Raw genomic sequence first — 26066 nt, forward strand, 5'->3', positions numbered from 1 at the left:
CACCGGCATGAACAGCTGGAAGATCTCATAGAATCCCTACAGGTCAGAGGGAGGCCATTCAGCCCAGCGAGTCTGTACTGACCCTCCATATGAGCACTCTACCCATCCCACTCCCCCCTATCCCTGTAACCCTGTAAACCAACCTGCACATCCCTGGTCAAGAGGGGCAGTTTAGCATGGCCAATCCACCAAACCTGCACATTTTTGGATTCAGCCATTACCTACTTGTTCAAGGGCAGCATATCTTTTATTCACGTATTGTGCCCATATTCAATTCGCCAGCTGTGGTCTAACTTTTTCTGAATTTTATTTGTTTTGTCATTACAGTTAAGAAGCAGGAAGTGACCAGCCGGATCGAACTCTGGTGAACTGTGAGCTCCAAGTATGGGTCAACAAGCAAGAAAAGAATCATTGCATTCCTGGTCTATTTTCCAAGTCCTCTTCAGGCTGTTGATACTGTTGGCTTTGCTGCTGATGGGGAATCTGAGTCTTCATCACATAAAGGTGTGTAGAATGATAAAACAGTTTGAATAAATGGAGATGATCTTAAAATCTGAGATGGGGGAGCAGAGTATGATGTGTGTGTGTGTGTGTGTGTATGTTGACCGTCTGCTGTAAATAGAAAGGAGGGTGATGTTTGGGGGTGGGAAGGGTTCGCAGTTTTATTTCAGATTTCTCTTGCTCTCCAACTTTCACACTCATTATCCTATTTTCCTCTCCTGATGCCATTGCCTCTTCTGCAGCAATATCATTCCACCGGCAGTTACTGTCCTCTTCTATCTTCCTTAAATCACTATTATTCAAGTTTGAGCATTTGGCAGTAAATGTTGACAAGCTATGTAACTAAAGGCTACTCCAGATAAGAGTAAGTGTTTCTGTAGCTGATATACAAACACGCAGCAAGGTTATAGCACTCAGAGTTGGAGGCAGTGGCTAATGACGGTATCTTAATTTCTAAACCCACTTATGCTGAGGCTAATTGTATCATTCTTAATGCTATCCAGTCAAGATCAGTTAACTCTGCACCAACCAGAGATTGAACATGGGGTATTCCTGGTCCGCAGAGTTTAGGAACATTTGGCTGAGAAATTCTGTGTTCGTGTCAAGCCCACCGAATTGTGAAGATGTGAAGCCTCCATCTGCTGATCTGCCACTGATCCCATCCCAAATCAAGGGGACAGGATCATTTACATAAATATGGCCGGCATTCTCACCTCTAGTGACGCAACAGAGGCACCTGTGCCTCACACAAGCAGCGAATCCTGGAGACAATCGGGGGTATCAGGAGGTTTAGATTGGACTGAGAAGAGATCAGGGCGGGATTCTCTGACCCACCAGCCCCGTTTTCCGGTGCCATGCACCATCGCCGGCAGCGGATCCTCCGTCCCAACAGCTGGCCAATGGGGTTTCCCATTGTGCCCATCCCACTCCGTTGGGAAAGCTGCAGGCGTGGGTGCACTGCCGGTGAAGCGGAGGATCCCACCAGCGCCGAATCCTGCAGCAGGTTTTTTTAAATGCCAATACTCCTTTCACAATTCGCAGCCAATCCTTTTGCATCAATTGTAAATTGTGATTGGAGCTTAGGGCCTCTCTTTAGTTCACATTTTGCTGCAAACAAAGGGGAGGGTAAACTTGGTGCACATGTGGGAAACAGAATTTTGGATTACCTCAAGTTAATGGAATTACAGAATGACAGAATGATTATAACACCGAAGGAGGCCATTCAGCCCATCATGTTTATTGGCACTCCCCCATCTTCTCTCCATAGCCCTGCACATTCTTCCTTTCCAGATTACAATCCAATTCGCTCTTGAATGGCTCGATTGAATCTGTATCCATCACGCACTCAGGCAGTACATTCCAGATCGTAACAACTCGCTTTTACTCCATCTTTATTGCTGCTTCTCCGCTTTCCAATTCCACATGGTCCTTCTGTCCATCCATCACTTTAACTGGGCCTGCTGCATGGACAGAATGATTCTGGAAAATCAATACTCCAGCATGTTCCTGTTTGCATGCTTTAAACTCCTTGGTTCCTTACTCAATCTTTTCCCCCTTTTCCCTCACTGAAAAAACTGTGCTTTTCCCAAATTTTTCCTGTCACTTGATAATTTCAGGTCTCTGATCCCAATGTTCTCCTTCTCACTGTGAACATCAAACGTACCGATACCCTCACTATCGGATAATCTCCAGTGTACCTTCTTTGAACAATTCCAAACTCCGGAAAGATCCTGAACACATCTCGGAGGCTTCCCCTTTGTAAATCACTGCTTCTTTCTTGGCTGGAGGTGGGTCTGTTTCGGAAAGTGAATCTGAAATTAAACTATATTTATTATTTTACAAAGTTGCTCCTTTCCACAGTACAAACAACTATCAGCCTCAGGAATAGAGGCAAATTGGAAGAGGTACTCACCTCCAAAGATTTATTCCAGAAATATACAACTGAAGGAGAATAAAACATCTTTTTGGACAGACAAACTGTTGCAATGTGGCTACCAGAATCACAGCTTCACCCCTGAAGAAAGGTCAGAGGGGACGTCCATTATGAAAATGATCGAATGGCCAAAACCACCCAACGTTTCTGTGCCCTTTGTGAAAAGCAGCGACCCAGCACATGTTCGCTTTCTAATTTTAAATTCTACAAAGACTTTCTATGTTGGGGATCAGTTACAAGTGATGCTGCAAATGAAAGATTTGGAAGGACACCCAAAGCAATATGGGGGTGACTATCTCCAAGGCCGGATCCACACTGCAGCTTTAAAAGCTGGTTCAGCCGGAACAGTTATAGATAACCAAAATGGATTTTACTATCTAAATTTTAATTTATCTTGGCCGGGGAAAGTTGAAGTGTCTGTTTCCCTGGTTCATCCCAGTGAAGGAATCCAAGCACTTGAAAGACTTCGCAAGGATCGGCCAGAAAGGGTGTATTTTAAAAGTACCTTTGCATCAGGAGCTACCACTGAGACCACTGTGTGTAATCTCTGTTTGCCTCAAACTAAGCCGCTCTGTAACTTTACCGATCCCATGACCGGGGAGCCCTGGTTCTGTTACAAACCAAAGAAGCTTCCGTGCTCTGCCCGTATCAACCATGCAATGGGAGGTTATGAGAAGAAGCTCCTAATGACAGAAGAAGAACATTTTTTCAAAAGGTACGTCACTTAACATTCTCCTTTCCTTTCTTCACATCCCTGAGAAGAGTGTAAATTCACCAATCTCATGCTTCACTGCATGTGAATGATAATATGTTGGAAATGTTATATCCATGCCTCTGATTCAAACTCTTGTTGCTGAGAGCAAATTTGAAAATACTGTTATTCGGTATGGTAGCACAGTGGTTAGCACTGTTGCTTCACAGCACCAGGGTCCCAGGTTTGATTCCCGCTTGGGTAACTGTCTGTGCGGAGTCTGCACTATCTCCCCGTGTCTGCGTGGGTTTCCTCCGGGTGCTCTGGTTTCCTCCCACAAGTCCCGAAAGACGTGCTTCTTAGGTGAATTGGACATTCTGAATTCTGTCTCTGTGTACCCGAACAGGCGCCCGAGTGTGGCGGCAAGGGTTTTTTCACAGTAACCTCATTGCAGTGTTAATGTAAGCCTACTTGTGACACAATAAACATTATGAATGCACTTTATCGAATTAAACCTAATGTCAATTTTAAAACATGAATATTGAGACATCCGGGCTGTCGTTGCATTCAACTAGAGATTAGAAACTGTTGAGAGGCAGAGATGCAGTTGTAAATTTAATAGGTAGAAAGTGTGGGAGGAAAATGCAAAGTGTAAGTTATCCTAGATCACTCCATAGAGATGCCTGAAGACCATCATTAGCAGGTACTTTGAAATTGGTCTACTTCCCATTAGGGAATATTATGAAGTTGAAATGAAATGAAAATGAAATGAAAATCGCTTATTGTCACAAGTAGGCTTCAAAGTTCAGAGGGAGAGGGAGTGAGGGAGAGTGAGATAAAATTCAAGAACATTGTAAATTCTTGCTTGGTAGCTTAATATTATGCACCCATGGCGAGACATCTAATTAGGTTTCCAAGAATTGGAATGAATCTGTCCACCCTTTGTCAATGATTCAATTGTCTTTAGGCAGGCAGATTTCTATTCTCCACCAAGATTGTCTTCTCTCCTGAAGCTGTTGGCTGGAATATGGGTCTCTATATTCGAAACCAGGTCCCTGGCACTGTGAGGCAGCGGTGCTTACCTTTGTGCCACTGTGCTGCCTTAATTGACCCTTGTTTATGACTGAGTTTCAGTCTCCAAATATGTCTTTATCCACATTCCCATGCAAGTGCACATAAGATATTGATCAGGATGAAAAGTCCTGACTGACTCCACCTTAACCAGCCCAAGAGTGCTGAGGTTAGTTTGAGCACCATCAACATCAGTCCAGGCAAAAGGGATCAAATCTGAGATTTGGGTTTGGAGTTTCGTCCTAAGTTCAGGGACTATGATTCGGGCATTTTCCGATGTTGCGGTCCTGACAGAAGATTACAATGATTGCGAAGAATATCTGAAAGAAAGTGTAAATTATCAGGGTACACACACCTACCAATATTCTCAGAGTCTGAACATTCAGACCAATGGAAGAATGGAATGGATATGTAAACACAAGTTCATTGCTTGCGTTTAAATTGCTGGATTAATCTATGGACAGGGGCTTAGTATTCAAAAGGAGATTCATTTTGGAGCAGATGTCTGCTGTCTTGAGAAAACCTCTGGCAGGCAGTCACTTTCAGCACCCTTGAGTGTGCGAATGGGACATTCTGCATTGTCACGAAGGATGGAGGGCTCAATGATTGTGGCAATTTGAGATCATATAGATACTGGAGACAGGGGTTGGTGCAAAAAAAGAGTTACAGATTAAAGGAATAAGGATGGAGGCATTTTCAGCAGACAATGGATGCCACAGCAGATGACGGGATTGGAGCAGTGATAGTGAGTGAATGTATCCCAGGAATGCTCAGGGAATAGTTAATAGGTGCTTCAGATGTGATTCAAGATATCATGCAATGAATTTCACAAAGCTTATCAGCAGGGTTCTTGAAATGACACATGACACGGAGAATTCGGAGGCTAAGGATCTTGCCAGTAATCAGTCTGAAAGAATTTTACTAGTCATAAGTAGCTTTAGACTGGTGATGAGTATATTGTGTTGTGTCTTCCCACACAATGTGTTTTTAACCCTTATACAGTGGACAAAGAACTGTGAGTCGAATTCTTATTAATACAATAATGTTTATTCACTCACACAATTAATATTAGTTATGGTAGTTACTTTTACAGAACAATCAAGATTCAAACTTAGCGCTGGACTTTGACTTAACTTTGAGTGACTGACAAGTACCCAAGCAGACATTGGCCTGTATCCACGTGCTGGTCTCTGCAGTCTCCTCGGTATGGTCTGCTCTTGCTCTGGTCTGATCCTCTTCTTCTGGGTCTGGTCTGTTCTTCCTTCTTCTCCTCTGGATGGTCCAGGTTCGTTCTTCACGGTGGTTGGTCTCTAGAGTCGCCGCTGCTGGTGTGAGTTGGGTGCCTTGTTTTTATCCTTCCTCCCTTTTGCAATTTCCCCTGACCTCCAGGGGTCTCAGAAAGGGGTCACATTACCCAATGGGCCGATTGATGACTTGTTGCCAGGACACATGGGCCCACCCCAGGTGTCCATTGCTGGTGGTGTGGTCTGCACATATCCTGCTGCCAGATAAGGTAACTCGGTGAACGAAAGTCTGGCCCGACCAGGGCTTTGACAATGGGCTTGTGCATATCAATCGGGTGCGATGATCTCCTGATGGGTGATTGACGGGGCAGGTCCAGACATGTTCTGGCAGCTTATCTGTTGGTTGTGAATTCGAACTTGGCCAGTTCGAATTCCCATGGTGCTGTGTGCTGGAGTGTCTGTGGTTCGATTTAAAGTGCCCAATTCTTTAATTTAAAATACCCAATTTTAATCGGGCCTAAATCTTGGCCCAGGTTACCACAATTAGTCGGGGATTCCTTTAACTGTGGCATGTTAATGGTTGCACCCTGTCAGTGTGTGGAACACATTGGCTAAAGTGTTATGCAGATTCATTTAATAGCGAGAATTTCTTAGTCAGGGAACATGAATGTTCTGGGGCGAGATTCTCCGACCCCCCCGCCGGGTCGGAGAATCGCCGGGAGCTGGCGTGAATCCCGCCCCCGGCGGTTGCCGAAGTCTCCGGCACCGGATATTCGGCGGGGGCGGGAATTGCGCCGCGCCGGTTGGCAGGCCCCCCCCGCGCGATTCTCCGGCCCAGATGGGCCGAAGTCCCGCCGCTAAAATGCCTGTCCCGCCGGCGTAGATTAAACTACCTACCTTACCGGCGGGACAAGGCGGCGCGGGCGGGCCCCGGGGTCCTGGGGGGGCGCGGGGCGATCTGGCCCCGGGGGCTGCCCCGGCCCGCGATCGGGGCTCACCGATCCGCGGGCGGACTGTGCCGTGGGGGCACTCTTTCCCTTCCGCCTCCGCCACGGTCTCCACCATGGCGGAGGCAGAAGAGACTCCCTCCACTGTGCATGCGTGGGAATGCCGTCAGCGGCCGCTAACGCTCCCGCGCATGCGCCGCCCGGAGATGTAATTTCCGCGCCAGCTGGCGGGGCAACAAAGGCCGTTTCCGCCAGCTGGCGGGGCGGAAATTCGTCCGGCGCCGACCTAGCCCCTTAAGGTTGGGGCTCGGCCCCCAAAGATGCGGAGGGGCGGCGCGATGCCCGACTGATTTGCGCCGTTTTGGGCGCCAGTCGGCGGACATCGCGCCGTTTCCGGAGAATTTCGCCCCTGGTTGTTTAAGGTTGGAGATAACAGCACTTTGAGGTCACTGAAACGAGTGGAGAAACAGCTGGGGGAATACAATTTGTTCAATCTGGTGTAGGGCTGGATTCTCCGGTACCCCAGCCGTGTGTTTCCCAGCGGCGTGCCGGTCGCTGGTGGTGGGATTCTCTACACCTACCATATAACTATGGGATATCCCATTGAAGCCATCCCACATTGCCCGGAAACCCGTAGGCCGGGTGCCCTGCCAGCAGGAACAGAGATTCTCCGGCCATAGTCTCTAGTGAGATAGCTTTCGGGGTTTTTATGAAAAAAGCAACTGGACATGGAGAATGAAAAAGTTGTTGTCTTTGGGAAAGTCAGAGAATCGGCAGTTTACACAATCAGGACCTTGTTGGATTCCCCTTAACTACTCCTGATGTTTCTAATCACAATGTATGAATGGCATCAGGTGATAAGAATCAAAAATGAGAAAAGCAATTTGTCTTTAAGCTGCAAAGACAATTTGTGCACCTTTCTTGTCAGAGATTAAATTCTGAGTAAAGATGCAGGAATGTTTGATCTAGTAGTAAGTAAAGCTGTCATAGCCCCAGAGGACCATAGGCTCCTTTCCCCTTTGACTGTTGGTGATTTAACCTGAGGATCATCACACCTCAGGCAAGGGGCGAGGTTAAGAAAACGGACTTCATGAATAACCTCAGCCGGTATGGGAATTGAAGCTGCACTTTTGGCTTTGCTCTGCATCACAAACCAGCTGTTCAGCTAACTGAGCTAAGCCGAGCACCAGCAAACACCTGACTAATTTCCCGTGTTATGGGATTCTGTTCCCATCCGGGTAGATCATGCCCGATTACATCCGGCATCTCTTAATACAGTAAACATAATTTCAGATGTGAGGTATACAGCTTAAACAAAATGTAGCACATTGATACACATAGTGCAGAGTATAGTTATTCACCAGCATAACCATATCATCATATCTTTTCTAAAAACCATCCCTTGAAGGAATATTACTTCAAAATATATCAATCCACTAATATTCAATAGATCGCCCCGAACATGACCTTTGCTGCCTCACTGCGCCGAGGACCCGGATTCGATCGCAGGTAACTGTCCGTGTGAAGCTTACACATTCTCCCTGTGTCTGCGTGGGACTTACCTCCACAACCCAAAGATGTGTAGGGTAGGTCGATTGGTCACGTTAAATTGCCCCTTAATTGAAAAAAAAGTTATTTATTTAACACAACCTTTACTCTAATGCAGAGTTTCGGGCAAGGGGGGTTTTACCCACATTGGTTAATTTTAGTAAGTGCCCAGCCCACAGAGTCCTGCAGCCTAGGTACATTTCCCCTTTACGTGTCTTTGTACATGCAAACTCTCACAAACAACTTAACAGCCATGCATTGACATATTTTGCAAAACGCAACCATCATGATTTGCTATTTGGCATAAAAGATAATGAAAAATCAAGACGATAATTAAAACAATCAAAATCCATCAGACCTACCCCGTGAGTTCATAGAATTTACAGTGCAGAAGGAGGCCATTCGGCCCACCGGATCTGCACTGGCTCTTGGAAAGAGCGCCCTACCCAAGGTCAACACCTCCACCCTATCCCCATAACCCAGTAAACCCCACCCAACACTAAGGGCAATTTTGGACACTAAGGGCAGTTTACCATGGCCAATCCATCTAACCTGCACATCTTTGGACTGTGGGAGGAAACCGGAGCACCCGGAGGAAACCCACGCACACACGGGGAGGATGTGCAGACTCCGCACAGACAGAGACCCAAGCTGGAATCGAACCTGGGACCCTGGCGCTGTGAAGCAATTGTGCTATCCACAATGCTACCGTGCTGTCCTGAGTTGTTGAAGATCAATCCCTCTTGCAAATGAAAGATTCTTTCACTACTGGCTGACTCACTTGTGTCCAATCTCCAGAAATAATCTCCTTTTTCACTTTGTGTACTCTGTATGGTGTTTCCATGTCGTTGGTTGAAAGATTATACCATGGTTTTACATCCTTCATGTTACTTCAGGATTGGATTGACCATAGTCTGGATCCTGGGCTAGAATTCTTGATGGGCAGAAAAGTTTCATAATTCGTTTGGTCTAGTCAGCCTTGTCACAGACAACACTGCCGATTGCTGGTGAACCATCTGATGCCGCAACAGTGGCTAGCTGTAAATTGGAATCCAAGGAGGAAATCTCTGTCATAGCTCTTCTTTCCTCTGCATTCAGTAATTCCCTTCATTTTTCTTCAAGGTCAGACACTAAATTGTCATCAGGGGTTCCACGTTTCAAAACGGACCCTGAGCTCATGTTTTACCACATTTTAGTCCATGCCTGTATAATCCAAATGTCTAAATCTGTGAAGAGAATCTCCACCAGCCAAACATCTGAATTGTCCGACATAATAATTGAATTCACCTCATCCTGTTTAAATTTAGGGACATTTTATTTTGAAGTTTGTTTTCGTGGTTTAATCCTTCAGTGTTTTTATTCCAGAGGATGCAAGTTTCGCACTGCCTCATTTTGAGCAAGCAATTCATTTTTATGGCAAGTAAAATCTTCAGCTGCTTTAAGAACTTCCAAAAGATTATTCTGTAAAATTATTCCATAAGATTATTCCAGAAAATTATTCCAGAAAATTATTCCATAAGATTATTCCAGAAAATTATTCCAATGCTCAGCCAGGAGAATTTGATACTTTTAGTTTTGGTCAGTTCACAATTTTTTTCATGTTATTTTGCCTTTTGCCCCCGAGTCTTGTCTGCTTTCCCACATTTCTTTTATGTTTCTCATATATTGTTAATTCAGATTGCTTCACCTCGTCTCCTGTGAACATAAGAACTAGGAGCATGAGTTGGCAATTGTTGGAGGGAATTAAGGCTGAGTTCTGGAGACTGTGTTAAGCTTCAAGGAAAATCTTTATTGTATCACATGCACGTGGGAGACACAGATCTCGGCCCTGAACGTTGCAGGTTCTCCCGAGTCCGTGGTTATCTCAGATTGTACATTGCAATGGTCAGTTATACTGTTCAATGTTGTTAGGGATCCTTTTTGATCTGGTAATTGTTTACTGAATACAGATAGTTTGAAAAAAACATAATGTTAACATTACGTTAATGTTAACATATTGACTTGTTTTACTGAATGCCAGATGGTTCGCATAATTTTGTTAAGTACAGACATTGTTTGAAACAGTCCTGGCTATCGCATCTCCGGATGATTTCTGGCCCCCATTTAACATGTCAAAAGGAAGTTTCAGTCCTGGGAGGGTGCTAACGGCCTCTCCTGCCTGGATGTCCGGAGATAATTACCTTTCTTGGAGTCTGGCTGTCTCCACGTGGTATCCCTGATTGTGTTGCTAATGAAAATGGGTTTCTCAGATCTTTGACATTGTGTGTGCTGATGGCCTGTGTTGATTGCTGCCTGCCTGATGTCTGAGTTAATCCATCCCTGTTTGCCAGTGAGATCTGACTTGCTTTTGTGCATTTGTGCGATTTAGACAGAATATGAACAGACGTGGGAATAAAATATATATACAACAGTATGGTCCCCGATATTCCTACAACAGCAATGCAGCCTCCCGAGCCTGCTGCGCCATTTAATACAATCATGGCTGATCTCCGCTCAGCCTCACCTCCACTTTCCTGCCCATTCTCCATAACCCTTCAGCCCATTACTAATTAAAAGTCTGTCTATCTCCTCCTTAACTTTACTCACTGTCCCAGCATCCACCGCACTCTGGGGTAGTAAATTCCACAGATTCACAACCCTTTGAGAGAAGTAATTTCTCCTCATCCCTGTTTTAAATCTGACACCCCTTATCCTAAAACTATGACCTCTTGTTCTAGATTGCCCCACAAGAGGAAGCATCTGCTCTACATCTACATTGTTAATACATTTTATCATCTCATATACGTCAATTAAATCTCTTCTCATTCTTCAAAATGCGAGAGAGTATAGGCCTAAACTGCTCAATATCTCAAACCCCTCAGGAAACATTCTAGTGAACCTCCTCTGAACTGCCTCTAATGGAACTATATCCCTCCTCAAATGAGGGGACCTGTACTGTACACAGTACTCCAGGTGTAGTCTCACCAATACCTTGTACAGTTGCAGCAACACTTCCCTGCTTTCCTTTAGCCATAAAGGACAAAATTCTATTTGCCTTCCTTATTGCCTGCTGGACCTGAATATTAGTTTTCGGTGATTCATGCACAAGGACACCCAGGTCCCTCTGCACCGAAGTTTCCTTCCATTGAGATAATAAGTTTCCTTTCCATTTTTCTGACCAAAATGGATGACCTCACACTTTAAACTCCAACTGCAAAATTTTGGTTCACCTATCGTGTCTATATCGTTTGATAAAGTTTCCCATGGCAGGTTGATGGAAAAAGTGAAGTCGTATGGGGTTCAGGGTGTACTAGCTAGATGGATAAAGAACTGGCTGGGCAACAGGAGACAGAGAGTAGTGGTGGAAGGGAGTGTCTCAAAATGGAGAAAGGTGACTAGTGGTGTTCCACAGGGATCCGTGCTCGGACCACTGTTGTTTGTGATATACATAAATGATCTGGACAAAGGTATAGGTGGTCTGATTAGCAGGTTTGCAGATGATACTAAGATTGGTGGAGTTGCAGATAGCGAGGAGGACTGTCAGAGAATACAGCAAAATATAAATAGATTGGAGAGTTGGGCAGAGAAATGGCAGATGGAGTTCAATCCAGGCAAATGTGAGGTAATGCATTTTGGAAGATCTAATTCAAGAGCGGACTATATGGTCAATGGAAGAGTCCTGGGGAAAATTGATGTACAGAGAGATCTGGGAGTTCAGGTCCATTGTACCCTGAAGGTGGCAGCGCAGGTCGATAGAGTGGTCAAAAAGGCATACAGCTTGCTTGCCTTCATCGGACGGGGTATTGAGTATAAGAGTCGGCAGGTCATGTTACAGTTGTATAGGGCTTTGGTTAAGCCACATTTGGAATACTGCGTGCAGTTCTGGTCGCCACATTACCAGAAGGATGTGGATGCTTTAGAGAGGGTGCAGAGGAGGTTCACCAGGATGTTGCCTGGTATGGAGGGTGCTAGCTATGAAGAAAGGTTGAGTAGATTAGGATTGTTTTCGTTGGAAAGATGGAGGTTGAGGGGGGACCTGATTGAGGTCTACAAAATTATGAGAGGTATGGACAGGGTGGATAGCAACAAGCTTTTTCCAAGAGTGGGGGTGTCAATTACAAGGGGTCAAGATTTCAAGGTGAGAGGGGTAAAGTTTAAGGGAGATGCACGTGGAAAGTTTTTTACGCAGAGGGTGGTGGGTCCCTGGAACGCTTTGCCAGCGGAGGTGGTAGAGGTGGGCACAATAGCATCATTTAAGATGCATCTAGACTGATATATGAATGGGCGGGGAACAGAGGGAAGTAAATCCTTGGAAAATAGGTGACAGGTTTAGATAAAGGATCTGGATCGGCGCAGGCTGGGAGGGCCGAAGGGCCTGTTCCTGTGCTGTAATTTTCTTTCTTCTTTGTATATCCATTTTTAAAATTTCGTATTTCCTCATTAAAACATACTTTCCCACTTATTTTAATGACATCCACAAATTTGGCTACAGCACCTTTTATCCCTGCATCCAAATCATTAATATATGTTGGAAATAGTTGGAGCCTGAGGACAGAACCCTGTGACACCCCACTAGTTACATCTTGCCAATCAGAATAGGACCCATTTATCCTGACTCTCTGTCTTCTGTCAATTAGCCAATCGTCTATCCAACTTAATAAATTCCAAGATGGGCAGGTTAATTGGATTGGCCATGCTAAATTGCCCTCAGTGTCCAAGAAGGTTAGGTGGGGTTGCTGGGTTACGGGGATATGGTGGAGGTGTGGGCTTAAGTGGGGTGCTCTTTCCAAGGGCAGGTGCAGACTCGATGTACCGAATGACCTCCTTCTACACTGTAAATTCTATGAAATTACTCCTAACCCCATGTGATCTCACCTTGTGTATTAACCTTTTGTGCGGCTTCTTATCAAATACCTTCTGGAAGCCCAGATATACTACATCTACAGAATGACCATTATCTGCTTGTTACATCTTCGAGGAACTCTCGCAAATTAGTCAAACACGATTTATTCTTCATATAACCATGCTAATTCTGATGGAATCTCCGACTGCCATTAACTTCTTTTCCGCCTGATGCTACAATGTCTTGTTAAAATGAGCAGTCTCAGTTTCTGCCTCTTTGGACACATCTTCAGTTGAAACAGTAATTATTGCAGCGGGGTTACCGATATTCATGGATTGTTTAGAGACACTCAGCTTTTCCTGTCTTGCTTTGGTTCCAAAACCTCAAACAGGAATTGCTGACGTCACTGGAGACAGCAATATCTTTGGCGGGATTCTCCGTTACTGATACTATGGGTGGGATTCTCCGATCGCCGAAATCGCGTTCCCGATGCTCCGCCCCCTCAAAAACCCGACTTGCCGATGGCATCGGTCGCGTGTCCTCTCACTTTTCAAGCACCTCGCATGGCGGCTGTGGAATGTGTCCATGTGCCGCCAACGTCAGGGGCCCCTTCTGTTGGCAGGGGGGACTGGTGGGGGGTGGCGAGGGGGGCAGTTTTTGGCAGGCTGGGTCCACGGTGGTGGGGCTCCCAGGTATCGGCTGCTCTTGTCCTTCTAGATGGTAGTGGTCGTGGGTTTGGAAGGTGTTGTCCAAGGAACCTGGGTGAGTTACTGCAGTGCATCTTGTAAATGGTACACACGGCTGCCACTGTTCGTCGATGGTGGAGGGTTTGAATATTTGTGGAAGGGGGAGCAATCAAGTGGGCTGCTTTGTCCTGGATGATGTCGAGCTTCTTGAATGTTATTGGAGCTGCACTTATTCAGGCAAGTGGAGAATATTCCATTACGCTCCTGACTTGTGCCTTGTAGATGGTAGACAGGCTTTGAGGGGTCAGGAGGTGAGTTACTCACCGTAGGATTCCAAGCCTTTGATCTGCCCTGGTAGCCACAGTATTAATGTGGCTCGTCCAGTTCAGTTTCTGATCAATGGTAACCCCCAGGATGTTGATACTGGGGGGTTCGGTGATGGTAATGTCATTTAATGTCAAGGGGCGATGATTAGATCCTCTCTTGTAGGTGCAGGTCATTGCCTGGCACTTGTGTGGCACTTTGGATTGTGTCCAGGAATATTGATTCTCCACTTAAGGGACAGTGTATACCTGTGAAGTGGGTTTCACTCTGTTAAAAATAAAAGCAGAAGGTTCTGTTCCATAATTTATGGTATAAGTTGCTGACAAAATACTGACCCATAGCTTCCAACGAGTATTGGAAAGTGATGGCCCACTGGAATTCCAAGAGTTTAAAGGGCAGTGACCTGCTCTATAAAAATTCATTCAAACCTCCAGCGGCTGGAGCTGTTTGAGGCCTGCAGCAAAAGACTCTCCAGCACAGACCACCTCTGGCAAACTCAGGGAGGCCACAACCCCTTACTGGTTACCATAAAACAGGTCGGATAAAGGGCCCAGTGAAGTTAAAAGACCAGGGAAATGACAAGTGACCAAGCAAGGTGAATGGGATTTGGCTGGTCGGGATGGAGTGGGAGGGGGGAACGGAGTCCGGGTGGGCCAGGGGGGTAAATTTGGGTTGGGAGGATCAGGTCAGGAGGGAGTTTTCAGACCGGGAATGGGGGGTCAGGTCGCAGTTGGGGAGAACAGTTTGGGAGAGGTGTGTCGGTTTGGGAGGGTGATGTCAGGTTCAGTTGGGCTGAGGGAGGGGGGTGGTTGGGGGAATCCCATGGTGGGCAGTGGTAGTGATGCGGGGTTGGGAATACCCTGGGGGGAGGGGGCGGAGTAGTCCACAGTGTGGAAGGGGTCCCGTACGGGATTCGGTCTGGGTTTTTGAAACAGTTCTGTTTAAGTTAGAAGTGGTTTTATTTGTTTTAACTCTCTCAGAGTAACTATTAGTCTAACTCTGGCTGAACAACCCAAAGTTAACAATTTATATCACTTTGTCGGATGGTTCTCCACGCAACGCAATTGTCCAGAGAAAGTTAGTGTTACTGGTCGATTGCCGGGTAAACCCTCATCTGTGAACTTCCTACTGGGATTCCGTAATACATCTTTGGGGTATCCTCCCAAATCCGATGCTGGGGAATCAGGAAGATATGGCCCACGTTTAGTCATTACTGCTTTTAATCTATTTGTTACAGTAAGTTGTAAATTGTATAAAACACAGGTGAGGCCACAACTGGAATATTTTGTGCAGTTCTGATCGCCACATTCCAGGAAGGACATTATTGCTCTGGAGAGAGTGCAGAGGAGGTTTACAAGAATGTTGTCAGGGCTGGAAAAGTGTGGCTACGAGGAGAGATTGGTTAGGTTGGGGTTATTTTCCTTGGAACAAAGAAGGCTGAGGGTGACTTAATTGAGGTGTACAAAATTATGAGGGAAAGAGATAGGGTGGACAGAAAAAATTGTTTCCTCTGGTGGAGAATTCTCGAACCAGGCGACATAGATTCTAGATAAGTGGCAGAATGTGTAGAGGGGACATGAGGGAAAACCTTTTTTACGCAGCAGGTAGTGGGAGCCTGTCTGAGTTGGTGGTGGAGGCAGAGACCCTAAGCTCTTTTAAAAGGTACCTGGATCAGCATCTTAAATGCTCTAAGCTGCAGGTCTGTGAACCGGGTGCAGGAAGGTGGGATTAGAAAGGGCACCTGGGTGTCCAAGGACTGGCAAGGAGAAGATGGGCCAAATGGCCTCATTCTAAGTTTAAAATGCAAAATCTTCTCATACATCCTTTTTGATATTAACTGGATGTTTGCATTTCTTTTTAAAACGTTATCAGTCTCTACGAGTCAGGGGAGTCTTCCTATTACAGCGTGCAATAGCCAAAGGTTGTATATAAGGGAAACTGTGCCACTTTGTGTTTTGTTCATCAGGCTGAGGGAGTTAAAATTCCTCCTTTAGTAAGGAAAGAAGCCCTGATTATAAATTAGCTGGATTGGGCTTCCTGTTCACAGCTATAACCAATCAATGTTCTGACTGAGACCGGCTAGAAGAGGCTGGTGACCCTTAGCCGGGGTTCCTGATGTGGCCCAGTGGTAGAGGTCACTGAACTGGCCAACCACAAACCTAGAGCAATGCTCTGAAGTCCCAGGTTCAAATCCCACCATGGTAGATGGTAAATCGTCCTGTGCCAGGCAGGGGTGTGATGAAACGTTTTTTAATCATAGACAAAGGAAACCGTTCTTGGATATGTCATGGCTCAGGGGTCTGGGAGGGGGTGATTTGCTGACTCTGCTTCCAAATGATAAAATATGCCCGTGCCCTTGTATTTCTAGGTTTCTTGCCATAGGACATTTTCACTTGTTAACATTCATGGATATAATTGTTTAACCAACAACAATCATCTATTTTCAGTGGGGTCAATGTCAAGAAGCCTATATTACCCAATGGTGCTGGTTATGTGATTGTAAAGCCCTCACCTCAAACAGGTAAGAGAAATGTCAATTATTACAATGACCATCGCACTAGAGGTTTAATGTGTGAGAGGAGAAGTTAGAAGAATGTTGGAGTAATTCTTTGATACAGGGACTATTATAGTGCAAAGTTTGAGCTCACTGTAAGAGGGGAGGTTTTTAGCAGTGACAGAAATGTGAGTATCTATCAAATTATACAACAGGGGGGTGGTCCTATTTGCGATTCCAGTAAATCACAGTTGCAATCACCCAGAGTCTTTGTATCTGCTGCAAGTGAAAGACATTGACTGGAAATTGGGAAGAAGATAATTGTAATCCTTTATGTTCCTTCGGGAAGGAAATCCTTCGTCCTTACCTGGTCTGGCCTACATGTGACTCCTAACTGCTCTGTGGAATGGCCTATCAAGTTTTCAGTTGTGCCAAACTGCTACAAAGTCTGAACAAAGAAATGAAACCAGATGGACCAACCGCATTGACTCAGGCACCGGAAGCGGCAATGGCACACAGCACTGTCGACAGTGCAAACTCCTCGTTACTAACATCCGGGAGCTTGTGCCAAAATTGAGATAGTTGTCACAGCCATACTCATGCATTTATATTGTGCCCCAGACACCATTCCGCACTCTAGGGATTCTAGGGGTCATCACCATCCCTGTGTATATCCTGTCCCATCAGCAGGACAGACCCACCAGAAATGGCGGCACAGTGGTATACAGTCAGGAGGGAATTGCCCTCGGAGTCCTTTACATTGACCCGGGAACCTGTAAACTCTCATGACGTGAGCAAGGAAACTGCCTGCTGGTTATCACAACCGCAGCCCCTCAGTTGCTGAATCAGTACTCCTCCATGTTGAACACCATTTGGAGAAAGCACTGATTGTGACAAGAGTGCAGAACGTTCTCTGGGTGGGAACTTCAACGTCCCTCACCAAGTGTGGCTCAGTAGCATCTCCACAGACCAAGCTGGCCAGGTCCTATAGGACATAACTGTTCGACTGGGATTGTGGCAGGTAGTGAGGGAGCCAACAGGGGGGAAAAGCCGACGTGACCTTGTCCTTCCCAATCTAGCTGTCTTAGATCTATCAATCCAGGACAGTATTGGTCGGAATGACCACCACGTAATTCTTGTGGAGATGAAGCACCTCTTTCACATTGAGGATATCCTCCTATCATGTTGTGTGGGACTAAACGGGATAAATTTCATACAGATCTGGCAATTTAAAACTGGGCGACCATGAGATGCTGTGGGCCATCAGCAGGAGCAGAATTGTACTCAACCACAATCTGGGGCGAGATTCTCCGACCCCCCGCCAGGTCGGAGAATCGCCGGGGGCTGGCGTGAATCCTGCCCCCGCCGGTTGCCGAATTCTCCGGCACCGGAGATTCGGCGGGGGCGGGAATCACGCCGCGCCGGTTGGCGGCCCCCCCCCCCGCCGATTCTCCGACCCGGATGAGCCGAAGTCCCGCTGCTGGGATGCCTGTCCCGCCGGCGTGGATTAAACCACCTCTCTTACCGGCGGGACAAGGCGGCGCGGGCGTGCTCCAGGGTCCTGGGGGGGGGCGGGGCGATCTGGCCCCGGGGGGTGCCCTCACGGTGGCCAGGCCCGCGATCGGGGCCCACCGATCCGCGGGTGGGCCTGTGCCATGGGGGCATTCTTTTCCTTCCGCCTTCGGCATGTTCTCCACCATGGCGGAGGCGGAAGAGACCCCCTTTACTGCGCATGCGCGGGAATGCCGTGAGCGGCCGCAACGCTCCCGCGCATGCGCCGCCCGGCAATGTCATTTCCGCGCCAGCTGGCGGGGCACCAAAGGCCTTTCCCGCCAGCTGGCGGGGAGGAAATCAGTCCGGCGCGGGCCTAGCACCTCAAGGCTAGGGCTCGGCCGCTCAAGATGCGGAGGATTCTGCACGTTTGGGGCGGCGCGATGCCGGACTGATTTGCGCCGTTTTTGGCGCCGGTCGGCGGACATCGCGCCGATTACGGCGAATTTCACACCTGTAACCTCATGTCCAGGCATTTCTCCAGTATCTACTATTACCATTGAACTGGAGAATCAACGATGGTTTTATTAAGTGTGCAGGAGGACATTCCAAGACAGCAGCAGGTATATATAAAAATGCAGTGTCAAACTGGTGAAGCTACGATACAGGGCTAATTGCATGTCATGCAGCGCGAGGAACACGTGATAAGACGGAGCTAAGCGATCACACAACCACATTGGATCAGATCTAAACTCTGAAGTCCAGGCAAATCCAGTCATGAACTGTGGTGGACAATTAAACAACTAACAGGGGGAGGAGAATTCATGAATATTCCCATCCTCAGTGATGGAAGAGCCAGCACATCAATGCAAAGACAAGGGGCGGGATTCTCCGCAATCGGCGCGATGTCCGCCGACCGGCGCGAATCAGTCCGGCATCGCGCTGCCCCAAAGGTGCGGAATTCATCGCATCTTGAGGGGCCGAGCCCTCACCTTGAGGGGCTAGGCCCGCGCCGGACTGATTTCCGCCCCGCCAGCTGGCGGGAAAGGCCTTTGGTGCCCCGCTGGCTGGCGCGGAAATGACTTTGCCGGGCGGCACATGCGTGGGAGTGTCAGCAGCCGCTCACGGCATCCCCGCGCATGCGCAGTGGAGGGGGTCTCTTCCGCCTCCGTCATAGTGGAGACCATGGCGAAGGCGGAAGGAAAAGAGTGCCTCCACGGCACAGGCCCGCCCGCGGATCGGTGGGCCCCGATCGCAGGCCAGGCCACCGTGGGGGCACCCCCCGGGACCAGGTCGTCCCGCGCCCCCCCCCAGGACCCCGGAGCCCGCCTGTGCTGCCTTGTTCCGCTGTTCAAAAGGTGGTTTAATCCACGCCGGCAGGACAGGCATTCCAGCAGCGGGACTTCAGCCCATCGCGGGCCGGAGAGTCGCCGGGGGGGCCCGCCAACTGGTGAGGCGTAATTCCCACCCCCGCCGAATATCCGGTGCCGGAGAATTCGGCAACCGGCGGGGGTGGGATTCACGCCAGCCCCCGGCGATTCTCCAACCCGGCGGGGGATCGGAGAGTCCCGCCCAAGGTTGCAGCATTTGCAATCACCTTCAACCAAAAGTGCTGGGTGGATAATCGCGTTTGGCCTTGTTCTGAAGTCCTCAGCATGACAGATTGCAGTCTTCAAACTATTTGATTCGCTGCCCATAATAAACGCCTGAAGGCAGATGATAGTGCAAAGGTTATCGACCCTGACAATATTCTGGCAATAGACATGTTCTCCAGGAATAGCCATGCCCCCAACTAAGCTGTTCCAGTGCAGCCAAAGACTGGCCTCTACACGACAATGTGGACAATTACCCAGGTATGTCCTGTACACAAAAATCAGGAAATATTTACCCAGCCAATTACTGCCCCTCTGGTCTATTCTCGATCACCAGCAAAGTAATGGAAAGGGTCATCAACAGGAGCAGAAACAACACTTACTCAGCAATACCCTGTTCACTGACACTCAGTTAGGTTCGCCAGTACAACTCAACTCCTGAACTCATTTCAAACTTTCCCCAAACAATGACTAAAGAGCTGAAATCTAGAATGAGTTGGGAGTGACCGCCCTTGACTGCAAGGTAGCATTGGCCAAGTGTTTCATTAAGGAGCCTTGCAAAACTGGAGTCAAATGGGAGTCAGGGGAAAACTGCACTGGAATCAGACCTAACCTAACACAAAGGAAGATGACCGTGACTGTTGGAGGTCAATTATCTCAGTCCTGAGACATCACTGCAGGAGTTCCTCAGCGAAGTGTCCTGGCCCCAAGTATCTTAAGCAGCGTCGTCAATGATCTTCCCTGCATCAGACAGTCAGAAATGAGGAAGTTCGCTGATGGTTGCTTAATGTCCAGCACCATTCACTCCTCAGATACTGAAGCAGTCCATGTCCACATGCAGCAATATTCAGGCTTGCGCTTATGAGTGGCAAGTAACATATGTGCCATACAGACAATGACCATCATTATATCCTCCAGATCAACTAGGGATTACCACTGACTGTAAACTGAGATCTCTCCCCTTTGACATGTGGGTGTCAGAGAGTCACAGGAGTGCAGTCAATGGCTTCCAGCTCCTTTGGGAATCATGTCAAACTGGAAAGTCATTTTCCCACTCCTCCTGCTCTGTCTGGTGAGTAAGGAAATGATGAACTCTCCTCACCTTGTGTACAGTCTCCGATGGACGGTGAACTGAGATGTCATCCACTGCTATCTGGAAGGGTCTGGTTATATAGAGGTTGAGGAGGATGGTGACCTTGTAGGCCATTGGCAGAACCATTCTTGCCCTGCTGTGAAGTTGCTGGCCCTGCTGAAAGAGTTGGCACTGTTCTATGAGCACTCCCTGGGTGAATAACAGGCTCCTCATGAAGTGCTTCGTGGAAACCCTTGGTTGTTCGGGCCTTCTGTGAAGGACCTTCTGATATGAAGGTAGTATGGGAATGTGGAGCTAAGATAAAAGATCAGCTGTGACCAGAGGGTGCGTGTGTGTTGATCAGGAAGGGAACGTGAGCCCAGTCCACTCTGGGGTCTGTGGTCTGGGCTCCGATGCCCAGGGGCCCTTACTGTACCTGGGGGTGTGAGTGCAGGGTGGCGTCCCCCAGTATAGCCGGCTTGTTGGATGGCACCTGAAGAGATGGTGGGGAATGTAAGTGTAAGGATGCCTTAGAGACTCGAGGGCTCCGGGGTGGAACCGGGAAATGATTATCAGTCTCTCACCCTCTCCAGATATACAGATATAATATTATGGATGGTATTGTGGACCCCACAGCAGCTGCTGGTGGGGTGCCAGGCGGCCAGTTGCCAGAGAAGGGAGCGGCAGCAGTGTCGACGGAGGCTGAAGGTGTCAACCGATGTCAGACAGCATGTACCGCAGGATGTGCAACCACAACAAGGGGATGGTGCGGAACCTGTGCCATGTCCTTGTGGACTCGGCAGCACGTGGAGAAGGCAGATACCCGCTCCCACTGGCCGTGAAGGTCACTGCACCCCTGAACATTTACACTTCAGGTTAATTCCAGGGCTCGAGCGGGGACTTGTGTGGCATATCCCAACCTGCAGCAGGGGCTGGTTTAGCACAGAGGGCTAAACAGCTGGCTTGTAATGCAGAACAAGGCCAGAAGCGCGGGTTCAATTCCCATACCAGCCTCCCCGAACAGACGCCGGAATGTGGCGACTAGGGGCTTTTCACAGTAACTTCATTGAAGCCTACGTGTGACAATAAGCATATTATTATTACAAGTGCATCCGTGAAGTCACGGATCTGCCCAGGCGGCCGACTACATAAACCTAAACCTGGACCAAGCCCATCAAGATGCCCGGACAGCAGGATTCTCCGCCGTTGCCAGGATGCCCCAGGTCCAGGGGGTAATAGAAGGCACTCATGTCACCTTGTGCACACCGGGCATCAGGGAATGCCCTTCACTAACAGTAAAGGGTTCCACGCACTGATCGTCCAAATTGTGTGTGACCACCACCTCAAGATCATGCTCATGTGTGCACACTTCCCAGGGAGTGTGCACAACCCCTTCGAGGGACACCCCAAGATGAAGAATTGGCTCTTGGGGGGAATAAGGGGTACCAGCTGAGGTCTTGGCTAATGATGCCAGTACGGACACCGGAGACACGATATAACGAGGCCCATGTGGCCACCCGGGTAGTCATTCATTGGTGCATCAGACTGCTCAAAATGCGGTTCCGGTGCCTCGACTGCTGTGTGGTACAGTGAAATACACCCCACAGAGAGTCTTCGCTTTGTGGCGGTCTGCTGTGCCCTCCACAACCTGGCACAGCAGCGGGACGACGTGCTGGAGGTGGGGAAGGGGTGACTTGTGGCCTCATCTTGGGAGGAGGGCGATGACGAGCCTGAGCAGGAGGGGCTGTAAGACAATCTGGGGGAGGATGTGCGGGAGCAGCTGGAGGATGGAGGACAGGCAGCGGCGGCGAGGGTCTGTCATCCCCCGAGGACAATGGAGGCCCTCATCCTTGCCCGCTTCTCAAAGGATGTGGCTTTGTCCAGCATCTCACCCCCTCTCCCTTCCTCGCCCACCCATCCTTTCCCCTCATGACCCATCTCTCCACCCCAACAACCATCCCCCACCCCCACACATTCCACCCCCTCCCCACCCCCCCAATCACCTTGTCCCCCTCTCCCAGCGTCTGTGCAACATCACACTCCAGTGTGATGGGCCTGTGTCGACACTGTCAGTGGGTCAATATACAAGGCAGGAGGGTGATAATAACTCACTGTGAGGTGAGCTCTGGTGCTCCTCCATTAGGTACGTTGGATATTCTGAATTCTCCCTCAGTGTACCCGAACAGGTGCAGGAATGTGCTGACTAGGGTTTTTTCACAGTAATTCATTGCAGTGTTAATGTAAGCCTACTAATGACAATAAAGATTATTATCTATGCCACAGTCTGACTCCTGCCTGCCTGCTGACACCTGCTGCATATGGAATGCCTCCGATCTAGGACCGTGTCGGGGGCGGCGGGGCTGGGACTGGGGGTGGGGGGTGGGCGGAGGGCACCGGGCGGGTACAGGCCGACCTGTGGTATGGAATAACGTGACAGATGCTTCACGTGTCTAGGGTGTAATGTGTTTTAATGGTGTGCAATCAAAACCCTAACTGTCCCTAGCTACCGATGGTGTTGCCCATCCCCCCAATGCCCTCTCAGTGATCCTCAAACTGCTTAGCCCTCCATGCTCTGCTGTTATGTCGAGGTGTGTCCCCAGGATGCACATGAGAGGTGGAGGCAGCCTGCTGCTTACCGTGCCCTATGGCTGTTCATGCCCCTGGCCGGCATCCTCTGGGGCCGGAGGACCCGGCTGTCTTGCCGGTGACACATGCCTCGCTGTGCCACCCTGTTCGACCCATGCCTCGCTCTGCCACCCTGTTCGACCCACTGACCCCAAGACACAACAGCTATCCATATTGCATTAATCAACAAGTCGCAAACATGAGGGATGCTCTTTGAGCCACTTCCCTCAGACTTCCATAGTGATCCTCCATCAAAATTCAGTCCGCAAGACCCACCGAGACGACCTTTTAAATCACACTTTGTACACACTATGCTTCCTATTGTAAGTCCTGAAGCTGCCTTTTGCCAGATTGTATCTTTCTCCCATGTCCTTCAATTGTGACTTATCTTGCAATAATTCTCAAAACAAACCTTTCCTATTTTCTTGTACTGCAGTGTCAGTCTACGTTTTGTGCTTAACTCTCCAGGGGACTGTATACATCCTGTGTGGCTCACTTTTAATCATTTCCTTTCAGTGCCCAAGAAGTCATGTTTTCTCACCTTTCACCATTGCATCTTCCTCTCTGATCAGTGGTTGACTTTGTGCTCCTCTGTGCACCATTGCCAGGGCTTAATATTTCCCCTTACGTCTTGGCGACCAGGGCTGGATGCAGAAATGACAGAATATTTCTTGCAGTATTGTCATTTAACTATTTGCCTCATGTTTCTGACTGTCTTTGGTAACTATAGAAGGCCTTTTGGGATTTTCTAGAAACTGGATTGGCCAATTGGAAAAATCTTGGGCGACCTACATTTCAGGCGGAGGGCAATGATTTTTGTCTATTTAAATGCTTTTCTCTTTATTTTCAGGCACAGATCTCGGTAAATGTGTCCCTGGAAGGTCTCTGCTTTCACCATCTGGGTTTTATTACCAGGACCAATGGACGTCAACAAGCTGTGACATTCGGCGCTTCAACAGTCCTGCAAGAATAACAGACTGTCTCTGTGGGAAAAAAGTTTACATTTTTGGAGATTCCACAATACGCCAATGGTTTGAATATTTGACAGAATTTGTACCAGGTTAAGTTTAGCTTTTTCTCATGTTTTTGACATAATCTGCCTTATTTATGGATCACATATACTTCAATTCAGTTTTGTGTAGTATCCAGGAAAATTATTCTTCCCTCAATGTGAATCCGAAAGTCAGCATTTCTACACAACACACCTTTATGTTTTGGGAAATGGAAAATTCCAGAGGGGAAATGTTTGACACAGACCATAGAACATATCGTGCAGAAGGAGGCCATTCGGCCCATCGTGTCTGCACCAACCCACTTAAGCCCTCACTTCCAACCTATCCCCCAACCCAATAACCCCTCCTAATCATTTTGGACACTAAGGGCAATTTAACATGGCCAATCCACCTAACCTGCACATCTTTGGACTGTGGGAGGAAACCGGCGCACCCGGAGGAAACCCACGCAGACACGGGGAGAATGTGCAGACTCCGCACAGACAGTGACCCAGCAGGGATTTGAATCTGGGACCCTGGTGCTATGAAGCCACAGTGCTAATCACCATGCTACCGTGCAGTCTGATAAGGCCCGGCAATCTGAAATAGTCCATTGGCCGACAGCCAAGTCCATCAAGATGTATTAGCAGTGATGTCAGACCAACCTGCTGGACTTTACCATTGTTTCTTAAATTAAAGATAAATACAATCTGAAAGGCATAGGTCCCATTAATTGTCCAGGTACAAAAATTGAAATAGCAGAATAATAGAAATTAAAAGGGAAAACAAGTGACAAACAGGGATTGTCAGTAGGATCTTTAGAGATTTACATTGCAATTCGAGAGAATGGACTTCAATTAGAGGGTTTCCACGTCATGCAAGGCTTAAGCCCCAGTTACATTGATAGGCTATCTCTGGAAATTCACTGAGGCTAGGCCTAGTATATGGTGGGAATTCCATCTAGTTCATCTTCTGCTAGCCACATTAAGGCCCGCACCTCTTAAGGGATAGTTGCAACTCATAGGTAAGAAGATTTCAAGAACGCAGGGGAAAAAAAGTACTTGCATATTGCTGAAAAAATACAATTAGTCAAAGCTTTTGATGTGGCACACACCAGGTGGGTGGTGTTCGCAGGATTGACTTTCGGAGGTCGTGGAGGTTGAACATAAACTAAGAGCTTTATTCAGGAGATGTTAAAACTCCAGGCTGCGATGTCACACTGCCCAGTTACCCACATGCAGGGATCATCCAGCTGGACGGTGGAAAATGCTAGCATGGGAAGGTGTCAGACGTTGTCAAACGGTACGGTACAACAAAGCTCATCGCAGAGCGGGTTGTCATCATCTTCGATCCCATGGGTCAGACCCGCTATTTTGCCAACACATGGCCCACATCCAGTAGTGAGGCACGTAGGAATCACAGAGGGGATTGCAGGGGGGGTGGGGTACTCAGGAGGGGTGTTCATGGGAGGGTGTGGAGAGCGGGGAGGAGGTGGGATGGGATGTCCGTGCCAATGGCCAGCCCCCGAGTCGTTGAACTTAGAGCGTCCTATGCGCGCCGATCCAGATGCACATGTTGTGCGGCCTGCTGTGTCCTGCCCATCTTCGCCCTCCCCCGTATCCTCTGCGTCGCACGAGGTCTAGCGTTCATTATCCTCCTCCAGCACGTCGCCCCTCTGATGCGCGATGTTGTGAAAGACACAGCAGGCCGCTACGATGGGAGAGACTCTCGCGCTCTTTTGGAGGGCCAATCCAGAGCGGTCCATATACCGGAAGTACTGCTCGAACATGCCCCGGTTGCTGCATGGGCGTCGTTGTAGGGAGTCTCTGCTTCGGTCTGTGACCTCTGGATACGTGTCATCAACTATCATCGCAGTGCATAGCTCCTGTCGCCCAGGAGCCAGCCCCCCCAGCCAGGGTGCATCTCAAATAAGTCAGCAATCGCCGTGTGTGCCAGGATGAAGGTGTTGTGCATACTGCCCGGGCGCAGACGTGATTGATGTGTATCACATGGTCAATACCAACTACTCGTTC

At 48.3% G+C, this 26066-nt stretch overlaps 1 protein-coding gene across 1 annotated transcript in view; it reads left to right on the forward strand.

Moving 5' to 3' along the window:
- Window positions 1–333: 333 nt before the first annotated feature.
- The window catches only part of LOC140428737 (NXPE family member 3-like), a 29887-nt gene continuing 4154 nt past the window's right edge, over window positions 334–26066 (forward strand). Inside the window, exons 1-4 of the mRNA XM_072515454.1 lie at window positions 334–504; window positions 2362–3149; window positions 16215–16288; window positions 23892–24101. Of these exons, the coding sequence (XP_072371555.1) occupies window positions 385–504; window positions 2362–3149; window positions 16215–16288; window positions 23892–24101 (1192 nt within the window). The 5' untranslated portion in view covers window positions 334–384. The remainder of the gene's footprint in view (window positions 505–2361; window positions 3150–16214; window positions 16289–23891; window positions 24102–26066) is intronic.

Source organism: Scyliorhinus torazame, chromosome 8 (assembly GCF_047496885.1).
Source record: "Scyliorhinus torazame isolate Kashiwa2021f chromosome 8, sScyTor2.1, whole genome shotgun sequence".
Classification (NCBI taxonomy): domain Eukaryota; kingdom Metazoa; phylum Chordata; class Chondrichthyes; order Carcharhiniformes; family Scyliorhinidae; genus Scyliorhinus; species Scyliorhinus torazame.